This window comes from Mandrillus leucophaeus, unplaced genomic scaffold, assembly GCF_000951045.1.
Source record: "Mandrillus leucophaeus isolate KB7577 unplaced genomic scaffold, Mleu.le_1.0 Scaffold1288, whole genome shotgun sequence".
NCBI classification, from domain to species: Eukaryota; Metazoa; Chordata; class Mammalia; order Primates; family Cercopithecidae; genus Mandrillus; species Mandrillus leucophaeus.
In genome coordinates this window covers 391,587-405,404 of record NW_012101241.1, presented here as the reverse complement: position 1 = coordinate 405,404, position 13,818 = coordinate 391,587, and the positions used below count along the sequence as shown (strand labels likewise).

Here is a 13,818-nt window from a genome sequence, read left to right as displayed (position 1 = left end):
TGTGGTTCTGTCCCGTGAGCCTCTGACAACAGAGCTCACCGGGACAGAACCACATGTGGGCCAAAGGAACATTCCAGGAAACCAGCTCTGCTCCAGCCCAAACCAGGCAGCTCCATGCCAGGTGAGGGGCTAGTCATGGGGTTCCGGTGTTTGCCACGGTGAGCATGGGTTCCCACGCACTCTCCCTCAGAACAGACAGGTAGGCTGACCACAGAGCTATAAAGTCACGTGTGTTTCACTAAACCAAGCCAACGTGTCTTTCCCCTCTCCTCCCCCGCCGCCCCCAATTACATTTTTAAGCAAACAACAAGCATGATTCTGGCTTTGATGCTCGTTCTTGACATCGGTAGCTCTTGCTACCAAAATAGGAATAGATACAGGGTGGAGGGTGCGCACCTCTCCCCAGCACAGGATAAAACTCATCTCCAATGCAGAAATGATTCCTAAAGACCTTTATCATGTCACCCCTAAGGCCACATCCAGTCCCCTATGGAATCAGATGGGAAACAGGCCTATGAATTGCTTCATACTTATCCAGAGGATTTCTAAACTCTCAGGGCAGGACTATCATGAGATACATGTCTGCACTTAAATAACTGAAAGTCTCCACTTGCACCGGCTCCCTGGAAGCCCAGCAACATAAAAGCCGGGATGGGGAAGACCGAAGTGAAACCATCATCCTGGGTGCTGCGTGCGCGTGCTGTTACTTGGTGCTGACTGGTTCGCTCCTTGCAGGGGCTCCAAGTGAAGTGGGTGCAGGCTGAGTTCCCCACCTGCAGCTCCTTGAGGTCACCGTCAGGGGCTATTGGCAGAAACCTGCCACAGTGAGCCACTCCAGTGTGCAGGGGTCACAGTCCCATGGGTTCCAACTCTTGTCCCCTAAGCATACATGTCATCCAGCCCCAGCACCATCTTGGCCCCCACATCCTGTGCTCAGTAAAGCTGGAGGCAGGCTGGCTTTGGGAGTTGGTGGCTCAGCAGTTCCCGAGGCTGGTGCTGGCTTTCTATCAGAGCTGGCTCTTGAATTTCGGCACCAAGTCTCAGAGCACCTGTGGCAGGGCAGAGAAACCAAACTCACAAACCCCCAGAGCTCGTCCGGAAAACTTAGACCAACAAGGAGCCGACGACACAGAGCAGCACAGCAGCTGTGGGTCCAAATGAAGGGTGGGGAGAAGGGGGGAGCCGGGTGACAAGCGGTGGCACCACTGTGCACGCCTACAGCTGGACAGGGCCCTCAGATCCTGGCTGGTTCGGGTGGTGGCGGCTCTGCAGACTGTGTGTGCAACGCGGAGTATTTCACTAGGGGAAGAAGAGGCCCGTCAGAAGGAATTCCGCTCTGTCTTGCACGGAAGCAGCAAATACAGCAGCAAGCAGGTGCTGGGAACAGAACTAGGTTTCCCTTTGTATCCTGTGGGGGACCGCTTAGCCCTGCCTGTACAACTTTCCCTCTGGGACCCACTCCCTGTCCCCAGTCAGGACTGTCCTGAGCCTGGGAGCTTTGGGCGGGTCAAGGGGAGATAAAGAGAAAGCTAGACAGGCCCTGGAAACAGCTCAGCCTCCATCTCCTCGCCTCAAAAATGAGCATGTTCCTGCCAGCACTGCTGGAAGGATTATTTTAAATAAAGTGCTCAACGTAGTACCTGTCCACACAGATGTTGGCCTCATGGTGGCTAACTGTGGCAAAGCTCGCGACAGTGGAGTCCATTTTTCCACATGTGAACCCAGGCCTAGTTTAGTTAATTCGGTGCAGCACTGCCACCCGTCTCCAGCAGTGCTGTAGGGCACCCGGCTCCCCAGCACATAGCACACAGGCCGAGCTCCTCCTGCTCTCCCAGGCCCAGTCCCCGCAGCTACTGCACTGTAGTTCCAGGGGCAACACTTGCCTGAGCTGTCCCAGTCTCCCTGCCTGCGCCACCAGGCCTTGGCTGCTGGGAAGCCGGCCTGCTCCCCGACCTCAGCAAGCCTTTCTGGACCTCCTCATTGGCATCCCGTGGGCACAGGTCATATCTGCCTCGAGCAGTTGGGCACTCTAGGCCTGTGGCCTGAACTTATGCGACCTCAAATTGCCAACAGCTCCTGAATCCAGAAAGTGCTTGATGGCCACAGAAGGGGGAGGGAGGGGCACAGGTGTTGACAATAGGGTCTGGGTTTTAACCAAGTTCCCTCTTGCCTGTGGCAATCTGCAAAGGGAAAAGTTCTAGGTCTGGGTTAAAAGCTTCCCCATGGCTCTGTTCAGAATGTAATTGTTTTCGCCGATGGGGAGCAGAGGTGCCTGGGGCTCTGGCTCACACGAATCAAGGGCAGGGGCTGAGCAGCAGCAATGCCCAGAAGTCACGGGCATGGCAGCAGATGGCCCTGGCTGTCACCCCAGCATCTTTGGCTCATGAAAACTGGGAGGCAGGCTGATCAGGGCAGGCTTTTGCTCTGGCCGGACATTCTAGAAGCAGAGGTCTCTGTGCTTCCTGCTTCTCTAGCACGCTTCTGCTCAGTGCTGGGACCAACTAGGAAAGTGTCAGCAAGGGACAGTGAGTACAAAGTCCTCACCTTGGGGTTCCTCACACACCACGGCTTCCAGGTTCTCTCCCTTCACGTAGTCTGCGTTGAGACCCTCTGCAAAGGGGAAAGGGCAGAGTGAGTGACGCGCACAGGACCTACGGGTCCCCAACCGTGGCTAAGAATGCCTGACCAAGCCCTCTGCAGCTAAAAAAGCAGCACAGCTGCCCTAGGGAGCTCAAGACCCTGCACCCTGGGCCACGTGAACATCCTTATCCAGATGAAAACTGTTTGTCCAGGGATTCACTGTCCAGGAGTTCTCACCGTCGTCCTCAGAAATAACAGTAACATGCAGCAAAGGCTTGTGGTGCTCCATCCTCACAGGGCAGCCGCCACCACGCCAAGATGGCAGCTCCGCCCAGTGGAGGGGGCGCCCGATGGCAGGGCTCAGCACCATCCACAGGTCCATGTGCGGCCCAGGGGCCAGGGAGCCAATTGCTATGAGTGATTGATGGATGCAGGGCACCGTGGAGATGCAGCAAAGCCTCCTGCCCGCATGCAGCCTCCCAGCAATACCCGTGCGGAGAGGCCAACTGGCTTAACACAGGAATAACTGCTGTGTCCACCCGAGCTTGGAGGGGCTGGCCCGCCAGCAGCTGCTTCAGTCTAGTTGGTTATCTAGGCTTTCTCCACACCTATTTACAAGAGGGATTTGGGGACGGTACCCAGCATCCCCTTCAGCCAGCAAGCGCCAGTGTTCAAGTTCTTAGAGTGGACCCCACTCCTGCTGCTGCTTGCAGAGTCCAGTCTGTGTCTCATCCCTGCATAGCACAGGGACTGGAACCCCTCAGCCCCGGGGCTGTGGGAAAACCGGGGCATGGTTCTAACCAACCAACCGACCGACCGACCGACCGACCGACCGACCGACCAGGCACCAGTGCAACCCAAGCCATCGTCCTGGGCTACAGGCTCCTTGCCTAAACAAGTATGCCCGCCGCCTGCCTGCCCCGGTGGCTGCTGGGCTCGAGGTGGGAGCCAAATGGGCCTGTGACAAATGCGGGCACTGCTCTTTGGCAGGTGTGGCCAGCCCCACGCAGAGCGGGGCAGGTGATGAGTGCAGTGGAAGCTGCCCCAGGTGCACCTTCCCAGCTGACAGGTGGAGGCCAGGAGACACACCCTGAACCTCGTGATCACTGCCAGCTGCCACCCCAGTGGGCGCTGGATCGTTTCCTGCCTGTGGGTGGCTCTCTATGTGCTCCCCAGGCACGACCACCAGTGGACAAGTGAGCCCTCACCACGGCACCTCAACTCTCCCCCGGCTCCCGCAACATCCAGCCTGGGGACACAGCGCCTGGCAGGTGGCATCCTCTCACACGCATCAGGGCAAGCTAAAGATGGTCCCAGTTATAGCCACGTCGGTGAGTGCCAGGGAAGCAGGAGGGAGAAGAGTGGCAAGGAAGCGCCAGAACAGGGGGCAAATGAGTAAGCATGAAGGCTGAAGCAAAAGGAAAGTGAGGAAGGCAAAGCAGCATTACCTTGACCTTCTGCTGCATCTGAAGGCAAGACACAAAGCTTAGAACCCTGGAGTGAGAGCGCTCCCGACAGCAAACATGCGGGCTTTCCACACCGAGGGCAAAGGCAAGGGAAGCCGAGGGTCCCCAGCAGTGGCGGGGACAGGCCTTCCTCGCAGCCACCTCCTGCTGTCTCCCCAGGGCTTCGTGTTCTGCACCCCTGCCCCCTCTACCGCCATCTCCATGTGGCAGTGGCTGAGACTCAAGGGAAAGAGTGGGGACAGGAAGCCCAACCCCCAGCTTCTCAGTGTGCTTAGCCACCCCACAAACGTCTGCGGGACCCCTCCTGATTCTGGCCCGGGCCAGGTGCCAGGGACATGATGTACACGCAGCCCCACCACGGAATGGACGGTCCAGACTCCTGATCACTGAGGCGGCAAGGCGAGCTGGGAGTCGCAGACGACACAGTAACCAACCGGCCCAATCCCGCCCCATGAGCACCAGGTGAGGTCAGCAGGGGGCGCTGTGGGACCACAGGCTGGGAGAGGCTGCTCCAGGCCTGCTGGGCGAGAGGAGCTAGGTCAGGAGGGGCAACAGCGGAGGCCCGGGATGGAGAGCACATGGCGCCCTCGGGAAGTGAAAGGCCTATGGGAGGCCTATGGAGGGGAAAGGATGTGGTTGGGACCAAACCATGAAGGGCTTCCAATGCCAAACTCAGGGGCTCAGCCAGGACCTTGAGGGCAGCAGGAAGCATAAAGGGGATCCACGCATTTTAAAACAGGTCCCCCTGGAGGAGAGTGAGGTGTGGAGGAGACTGGACAGGCACAAAGGTCTATGGAACCTTCTGGATGGAAGATGAGGGGAAGACCTTGGCTCTGTCCTGGCAGGGGCCATGGCAATGGTGATAGGGAGGTGTGGCTCAAGAGGAGACCTACGCAGCTGGCACAAATCCCAGGACTGGGGAATGCACTGACATGAGGTGGGGGGACAGGAGGCCTCCCAGCCTCTAGCTTGGGGAGACAGCCACACAGGAAGGTGCCATGGCAGAAGGAAGGTTGGAGGGGAAGGGCAGTGAAATCCAAGATGGACACACTGGGCCGACAGGGTTCCTGGGAGCTGCCCCGCTTTGCCTGCTGATTCACTTCGCAAAACCTCACACTGGCCCGTTTTAGGAAATAAGCATGAAAATAACGTATTTTCCTTCCATTTTGATAAGACAGATACAATCAAGATGTTCACTTTGTGCTTTAGAAATCAACCTATTTTTCTCTCTCTGTTCCTACTGACACCTGAGCAACCTCAAGCCAGCCTCTGACTTTTTAATTCCAGAGCAGGAAGTTGAGATACCCTTGATGGGGAAACTGAGGGCCCAGCAGGAGAGGGCCCAGGCCGGCCACCCTGTCTGCTCAGCCCAAGAACTCTCCCCATCCATGGCCCTGCCCTTGCCAGGCCGAGTTACAGGGCTGGCTTTTCACCCACGTGCAGAGCCCGGAAGAGAGGCAATGGCAGGTGGGTGGCAAGCGCACGATGCCTGGGAGGCTGCTCTTACTAGGAACTACAGACCTGTAGTTTAAGTAGTTTCTTTTACCCAGCATGCTTTTTAAAGTCTCAAAGCCATCCTTTGGCCTGGCCATCTCACCCAGTTTTGTAATGGGCATGGATTTGAAAACTGTGGACTGTCGCATCTCACCATTAGGCTAATGATGCTATAGTGAAGGATGCCCCGCCCCATGCCAAAAAAGATCTGCGAGTCCTCATTCCTGGAACCTGTGAACGTGGCCTTATTTACGAACAGGGTCTTTGCAGGTGTAATTAAGTTAAGGATGTTAAGATGAGGTCATTCTGGATTTAGGATATAAAGCGAGATTGGAGTGATACAGCCACAAGCCAGGGAACACCCGGAGTCCCCTGGAACTGGGAGAGAATCAACTTCTATTGTTTTGAGCCACTCAGTTTGTGACTCTTGTTCTGGCAGCCCCAGTGAACTCATACAGCTTTGGCAAACTTCACCAGTGAGCCCTTTTGGCTCCCGGGGCATTAGCCTTTTTGTTCAAAGAGCTCACAACTACTTTGTTGCTACAAACCAAGCCTCCTTGCCACTCCAACCACCTAGAAGGGGAAATCAAGGCCAAAATGTATCTGACATGGTGCTTCCAGCCAAAAACGCTCTCCAGCAAAGGTCCAAACAGGAGAAGCCCCCTAGCCAGCCACCAGGACCTCCCCTGCCACTGTGGCCTCCATTTTGAGGGCCTCTCTGGGTGTAGGATTTAATAATAAATATTTGTTCAATGTCATTTTAGTTACCAACTAGTTTAATCAATCATACAGGAAAGATACTTTTCTCTCAGTCAGTTCTAACTTTTTCCTACAGGCCTGGTTTAATCCAAATCTGGGCTTTTATCTTTTCCCAAGAGACCATCTTGAGAACCTGGATGCTTATCCAAAATCTTGACTCCTCTCCTGGCAAGCACGATGCTCTCAGTTGTTCTCCCGAAGTGTCCCTGGCCAGGTCCTTGCTCCCTCCCCTAAAACAGGGAGGGGAGACGAGTATGGAGAGATCCCAGCCCAAAAAGCAGTTTCAAATGAGGATCCCTGACCACGGGGAAGGCCATGTGTCCCAGAATTCCCATCTCATTCCAATCCACCTGCCGGAGGGAGAGCCCACAGAGGACAGCCTTGGAGCCTCTTGGACAGAAACCCCCTGTATTAGGCGGCTTCTACTTTTTTGCCAAATGCAATAAGAACAAGGTCAGAGATCAAGGGCTGTGACTATGTACCTGGTTGCCCTGGGCTCGTTGTTCCAGGCACAGCCCAGGAGGCTGATGCAAAACTGCCCCCGCCACACTAAGTGCAACTCGATCCTCTCGCCCAGTGTCTCCATCTAAATATCAGTGTCCACGCATTGAGAAGGTTGGATTCCCATCTTTTTCACCAGTTAGAAGATTCCTTGACTTTTGAGTTGAGGGAAAGGGATAACTCTAAAAACCGTCCAGTCCCCAGCCCTGGACTCTGTCTGACCCACTCCCTGCTCACGCCACTCTACAGTCAAGCTTCCTGATCCACGGTGGGTCAGTGGGATCTCAAGCAGGGTGGCCATGAACAGTTTTGCAGGCTGTGCACTGACATGTCAATGTGTTCCTACAGTACTGCTGTGCATGCTGTGTGTGTCGCCCTGGTCAAGAATGTTCTACAAGAGTGAAGGAAACAAATATGATGGTCAGATGAATAAGCAGTTGGAGACTTCAGCAAAGCATCTTGGGACCCAGGTTAGTTTTCTGGGAAGCTCAGTTCAGGCTAGATTTAAGGGCAGAGGACCACGGCAAGGGCAGGGAAAGAGCCACGTGGGCTGTTTCTAAGCTTCCCCTCGCATCAAAGGGGCCAAGGAGTGGAAAGAGACAAGCTACAGCTGAGTCACATTCTGTCGCTTGAACTGAAAATCTCCAGCCTTGAACTGGAGACATGCTCCACTCAGCAAACAGTGACAGAGCATCAATCTGTGCTTATAAAAGGGACGAGCGAGGTCTTCTCGTTCCCACAACAGCATCGCCACAGGGCTCGCTGATGTGGGGCACTGACGGGTGAAGACAGGATTCCATTTGTAACTATTCCATTAATCCATAACTTGCAGACTCACAGCTACAGCATGAGATGAAAACTGTCTTTTAAAAACCTAGTAAAGGGTGGTGGGGGTGGTGGGGGGAACCACGTCATTCTTTCTCTCACATTCCTACTTCTTTGGAGCAATTCATGATTCCGTTTAGTTTAGTTTGTGGCGCGTGGTTCGGGAAGAGCACCAGGCAGTGACTTCTCAGGATGTGACGGGGGCACTGCCAGAGCAATAAGGGCCATGTTTTGCAAACCCCCAGGAACCGCTGCCCTCTGCTCCTGAGGGAGCCAGCAGCATGGGAGGGAGCTACTGACGTAGGGCCTCCAAAGGCCCTCATCCCCTTGGCTGAGGTCTGAAGCTATGGGTGCAGTCCAGGGTCCCTCCCATTCTACGTGAAGGAAACATCACAATGATCACTGAGCTCTGTCCCCACAGAAGTACCCCTGGGAGCTGGGGCCCTGGGAAGGTGAAGGTCATCAGGGCCAGCCCCATCTGCTCTTGCAGGCTGGTTTACACTTTAATTCAGCCTAGATCTGTCCCCAGGGATTTCCAAAACTGTAGCCTCCACCCCCGTCCCAGGAAGTCTGCTTGGGAGTGGGTCTCAGGCAGGCTGTGGAGGGATCTGGATCTGTCCTGGACCCTTTCCCTCCAAAGACCTTGCCGGCCGGTTCCCAGCCATGAGCGGGCGGCTGCACTTACGCTGAATGCTGAAGCAAAACTTCTTCTGCTGGTAGGAGATGTAGCTGGAGACGGCGCCAATGAGGGCCATGGCCAGGGCGCTGACCACCCCTGCAATGGTGCCGGTCTCTGCCACCGTGCCTGTATGAAGAAGGGGGAGAAATGAGGACAGGTGAGGTCAGAGCCAAAGCACCCCAGGGAGCAGTCCGGGAGCCTGCTTTTCCTCTAGCACCAAACTAAGTTCATTCAGATGCCCACAACCCCCAAGCCAGCAGGAGAGGGCCATGCCACACAGATCTAATGCATTACAAAGACATGGTGCCCCTTGGATTTGCCTAGGAATTCTCATTTTCTGTAAGGACTTCACTTTTGAGGAGCTTGAAAGGGAGACATGGAAATGGTGCAGTGCTTTCTGTGACTGAGGCCCTGCAGGCTTCCCACTGGGCTACTTCCCCTGGCACCCCAATCTTCATGCTTCATTCCTTCAAATGGCTACACCCCTCTATTGGCCTCACGATTATCTATTGGAAACGTTCAGGGGGATGGCCAACTCTGAGGCCAGAGTGGGCCAGCACTGTGTCTCCTCATAGTTGCTATGAAATATCTGAGACAGGCCTCAATCAATTTAGAAACTTTATTTTGCCAGGCCGGGCGCGGTGGCTCACGCCTGTAATCCAGCACTTTGGGAGGCTGAGGTGGGCGGATCACAAGGTCAGGAGATTGAGACCATCCTGGCTAATACGGTGAAACCCCATGACTACCAAAAAAAAAAAAAAAAAAATTAGCCAGGCATGGTGGTGGGGCGCCTGTAGTCCCAGCTACTTGGGAGGCTGAGGAACCCGGGAGGCAGAGCTTGCAGTGAGCTGAGATCATGCCACTGCACTCCAGCCTGGGCGACAGAGCGGAAAAAAAAAAAAAAAAGGACACTTTATTTTGCCAAGGTTAACAACACACCCATGATACAGCCTCAGGAGGTCCTGGCGACATGTGCCAAGGTGGCCGGGGCACAGCTGGTTTTATACATTTAGGGAGACATGAGACATCAATCAAATGTGTAAGATGTACATCGGTTTGATCCGGAAAGGCAGGACAACACAAAGCAGGGGTGGAGGTGGGGTGCTTCCCGGTCATAGGGAGATAAGAGAAAGAGACAAAAGGTTGCATTCTTTTGAGTCCTTGACCAGCCTTTCACTGAATACACAATTTCATCTGGCTCAGTGAATCTGCATTTTTACGTAAGCAATTGGGCAGAGGAAGCAATCAGATATGCATTTGTCTGGGAGGGGGGGGGGAGCAGAGGGACGGCCCTGTCTCCCTCTGTAAAGATCAGCCAGGGTGAAATTCACAGAACAGTTTCAGGGTAAAGATATTGAGGCCCATAAGAAATTTCCCTGCAGGCAAATTGTGAGGGAGGTATGCAGCTTTTTCCAACTTTGTAGCTATCTTATTTAGGAATAGAATAGGAGGCACGTTTGCCTGATGCAGTTTCTAGATTGACTTTTCCCTTGGCTTAGTGATTTTGGGGTCCTGAGATTCATTTTCCTTTCACATGGCCAACAGGAGCCTCAGGATTCAGAAACCCACCAGATCCAGGGTCGTCATCGCTGCCGTACCGACCATCACCTGGAGAAAAGACAAAAGCACTTAGTGCCAGCGACCAGTCAGCTCAGGCTCGAGCTCAGGCCTCGGTGAGCTGGATGGCAGTGCTAGCCCTTCCAATCCCACCTATGCGACAAGACCCCAACTCGTGGATCACCCGTAGGCTTCTACTGGACAGCAGTGAGGCCTGCTTTCTTATGCCTACCACCTGCAAAGCCCAGGCCACCAGGTGGAACTTTTTATTATTAAAATGGCAGCCACCTTGCCCTGAGCAGGCCTTGTGTGCCGGGCTCTGTAGGCACAGTATTGTATTTCACCTCTTTGCTCCCAGTGGTGTGGCTGCACATAGTGGCCTCACCATAAGTCGGGGGGTGGGGTGCTGTGCCAGGAGAGCCTGACTCTCAATGCCACCGCCACGGGTCTCTGACGTAGCCACTGCCTCAACTACAGCTGAAGTCGCTCTTGGAACATAAACAAATGTAGGCTCACAATCCCTTATCCACTATTTTGAAATTCAAAAGGATCTGAAGTATCACAGAGCTGGAGAACAAATGAATGCTGGCAGGGGCTGGTGAGAGCTGGGAGGGAGGGAGTTAGCTAGGATTATAAATGAGCAACAGGAAGCAACCTTGTGGTGACAGACTGTTCTGTATATTGACTATGGTGGTGGTCACACAAATCACACACGATAGAACTGCAGAGAGTTAAATGCACACACGCGCACACACACGCACACAACCCTTCCCCAGACAGCTACTCGCTGAGAAGCCACTGGTGCCATTTCAGTACCTTAATTAGCGCTGAGTTCACCATTCATCCCATCCTCTTCTCAGGGCCGAATGCTCATTAATGGAGGCAGACTGTGTTCCCAGAGCCCGGGGTTCTCAGGGGAAACCGCCCTGGCATAGTGAAGGCAAACGAGCTCCAACGTTTCCTTCACCAATCAAAGAGTCAGGAGGAATGGAGGTTCGTGGACTGTAAAACTGTACCACTCTGTCAGGGTTGGGGGCTGCGGTACTGATCGCTGGGGAGGCTGTGCACACGTGGGGGTAGGGGGAATATGAGAACTCTCTGTACCTTCCTCTCTATTTTTCTGTGAAACTGAAACTGCTCTAAAAAATAAAGCCTATTGGAAAAAAAAAGATTCTTGGGGAAAATGAGGTTTGTTATGTTCCCACCTAAGGCTGAATCCTTGAGCTCTGTGTATTGTATAAAGATCCCTGATTGGATATGAATGGTTATTAACAAAGCATTAAAAAAAACAAAAACAAAAAATAAACACACACAATCATTGCTGTTGGAGAAAGCATAACAAACAGGAAGATGGGGGTCACTGTGTGCAGCCAGATCAACAGAGAGGTCCCCTCCGCTGTGCTGGAGGTGGCTGTTGTGATAGCATCCTCTGCTAACGTGTTCATGTCACTAGACTTCTATTTTTCTGGACTCTGAGTTATTCAACCTATTCTTTCACCTCAAGGCAGAAGGAAACAGTGTTCTCAGGTCTCCTTTCCCTTAGGAGTACTTGGCCACAAGGATTCCCAGTAACTTAGACATCACGAGACTGCTGAGCAACAGGCTGTGATAAGAAAGATAAACACGTCAAACCCCTTCCTAATTTCCCCCCAGGGACAAATGGAGAGAAGGGTGACTTTCCCAGCCTTTCAAAAAGACTCAAAGCTCAATAGTCCACAGCTTCAGCAGCTCCTAACTATCTGACCATTTGTGATTGTAGGAGGTCTTATCCTAAGAAGATGGCAAAAATGTGCTTCTCTTCCTCCTCAAAAAAAGTGATCCCATCCTGTGGGCAAGTCTTCTCAGATGGGCATGTGAACGGAAACTACTGTGAGGCTAAGAAACATCTGGAAGAAAAAATGGCCAGTCATCTTAGATCCTTCTGTCCTTTCTCACTACGTGAGCCTGAAGTCAATCACACAGGCCACTGGAGCTAGCCAAGCCGAGGTCATGGCTTTGAGCCATGTTGGGCTACTGAGCCCTGCTTACTTCCTCTAGGCACAGACTGAACCCAGTTACTCTACAAAATGCACACTGTGCAAAAGATGGTGTTGGTGATGAGTCACGGGCATAACATAAAATTATCCAACCCAATGCCATCCATGAAGGTCAGTTCCCAGTAAAGATAACGTGGATGAAGGCATAAAGCACTACAGAAAAATTTAGGGGTAAGGAATTTCTATTATCTTGGGGTAAAAATGATTTCTAAATATGATCCTAAAGCCGGAAACTCAAAACGGAAAAGATCAGATCAGAAGTAAAAACTTCAGTACTAAAAGTGCAAGCAACAAAAGTAAAATTAATTGGGCTTTGTCAAAATTAAAAACCTGTGTGCTTCAAAGGACATCATCAAGAAAGTGGAATGACAACCCACAGAATAGGAGAAAATATTTGCAAAATACATATCTGATAAGGAGCTGGTATTGAGAATATATAAAGAACCTCTTCAGCTCAATAATAAAAAGGCAAATCATTCAATCTAAAAATGGGCAAAGGAAGTGAATTTTTTCTCCAAAGAGACATACAAATGGCCAATAAACACATGAAAAGACGCTCAACACTGCTGGTCATTGGGGAAATGCAAACCAAAACCATAATGAGACACCATCTCATATCCACTAGGATAACTGTAATCCAAAAAAAGAAAAAGGAAAGAAGACAAGGGGAAGGGAGAGAGGGGAAGACAGGAAGGAGTGTTGGTAAGGATGTGAAGAAATGGGAACCCCTGAACATTGCTAGCAGGCATGTAAAATGGTGCAGCTGCTATGGACAACAGTTTGGTTGCTCCTTAAGAAGTTAAACACGGAGTTACAGCATGACCTAACAATTCCACTTCTAGGTATATACCCAACATAACTGAAAACATATGTCCACATAAACATTTGCACACACATGTTCATCGCAGTATCCATAAAAGCTATGAACAACCCAAAGGTTCATCAACTGATGAATGAATAAATAAAATGTTTATGGAATATATAAGGGCTTCCTAATCTCTAATGTAAAAGGAGTCCTTAAAATATATGAGAAAATATGCAGAAATATGCAGAAATGAGAAAATATGCAGACCCCAGTAAAAAAAAAAAATGGGCAAAGGACACAAACAGGCAATTCACAAAATATTTTAAGAGTGTCTAATAAGATATTGAAAAAGTGTTTCACCTCCTTTTAGATTCAAAGAAATGCATATTTAAACAGGATAGCATTTTGCTCTGAACAAATCTGCAAAGATAACAAAACTATAATGCCCAGTGGAGGTGATAATTTGAGAAAACAGGCACCTGTTTACTTACTAGTGGTGGAAATGGAGGTTGGCACAAACTTAATGGAATACCATTCAGCAGTACCACTCAAAGCGTCACATCTTTAGAAGTGTCTGCTTTCTGTGACCCAGCCATTTGACTTCTAGGAAGTTATCTGACAGAAAGAATTAGGGTTGTGCACATTTGGCTAGACAATGTTCATCACAGCACTGTGTAGAGTAGCAAAAAGCTGGGGGGAATCTCTGTACAAAAATAGGGTCCTGGTTAAATAAATTATGGTATATCATAATATAATGTAACCATTGATATAATATTTTAGAATACCCTTTAATGACAGAGAATGATATTCAGTGTATTATTGAATTTAAAAAATGGTTTCAGGATGGCATGATCCCATTTTTATTTTAAAAAAAAATTACAAATATTTACAAACATATGCTTATGCATAGAAAAAGTATTCCAAGCATGCAGTCAGAAATATTACTAGTGATTCTTCCTGGATCATGAAACAACAAGTGTTTTTCATGTAAATTTTAAGAAGTGTTAACTCTGCAAGCCCCATGCAAATCTATCCACCCCTCTTTCCCACAACTGGAGAGAGAACTCAAAGAAGCTATTTCACAGGTCACTGGCAGACTCTTCAGGTTCAGTATGT

General features: G+C 51.1%; 1 protein-coding gene across 1 annotated transcript in view; it reads right to left on the bottom strand.

Annotated features, from left to right (window-relative positions):
- Positions 1-316: 316 nt before the first annotated feature.
- Positions 317-13,818, bottom strand: part of CD99L2 (CD99 molecule-like 2) — a 125,026-nt gene continuing 111,524 nt past the window's right edge. The window contains exons 10-14 of the mRNA XM_011972336.1: positions 9,874-9,912; positions 8,311-8,430; positions 4,029-4,046; positions 2,545-2,610; positions 317-1,299 (exon numbers count right to left, since the gene is read on the bottom strand). Of these exons, the coding sequence (XP_011827726.1) occupies positions 1,235-1,299; positions 2,545-2,610; positions 4,029-4,046; positions 8,311-8,430; positions 9,874-9,912 (308 nt within the window). The 3' untranslated portion in view covers positions 317-1,234. The remainder of the gene's footprint in view (positions 1,300-2,544; positions 2,611-4,028; positions 4,047-8,310; positions 8,431-9,873; positions 9,913-13,818) is intronic.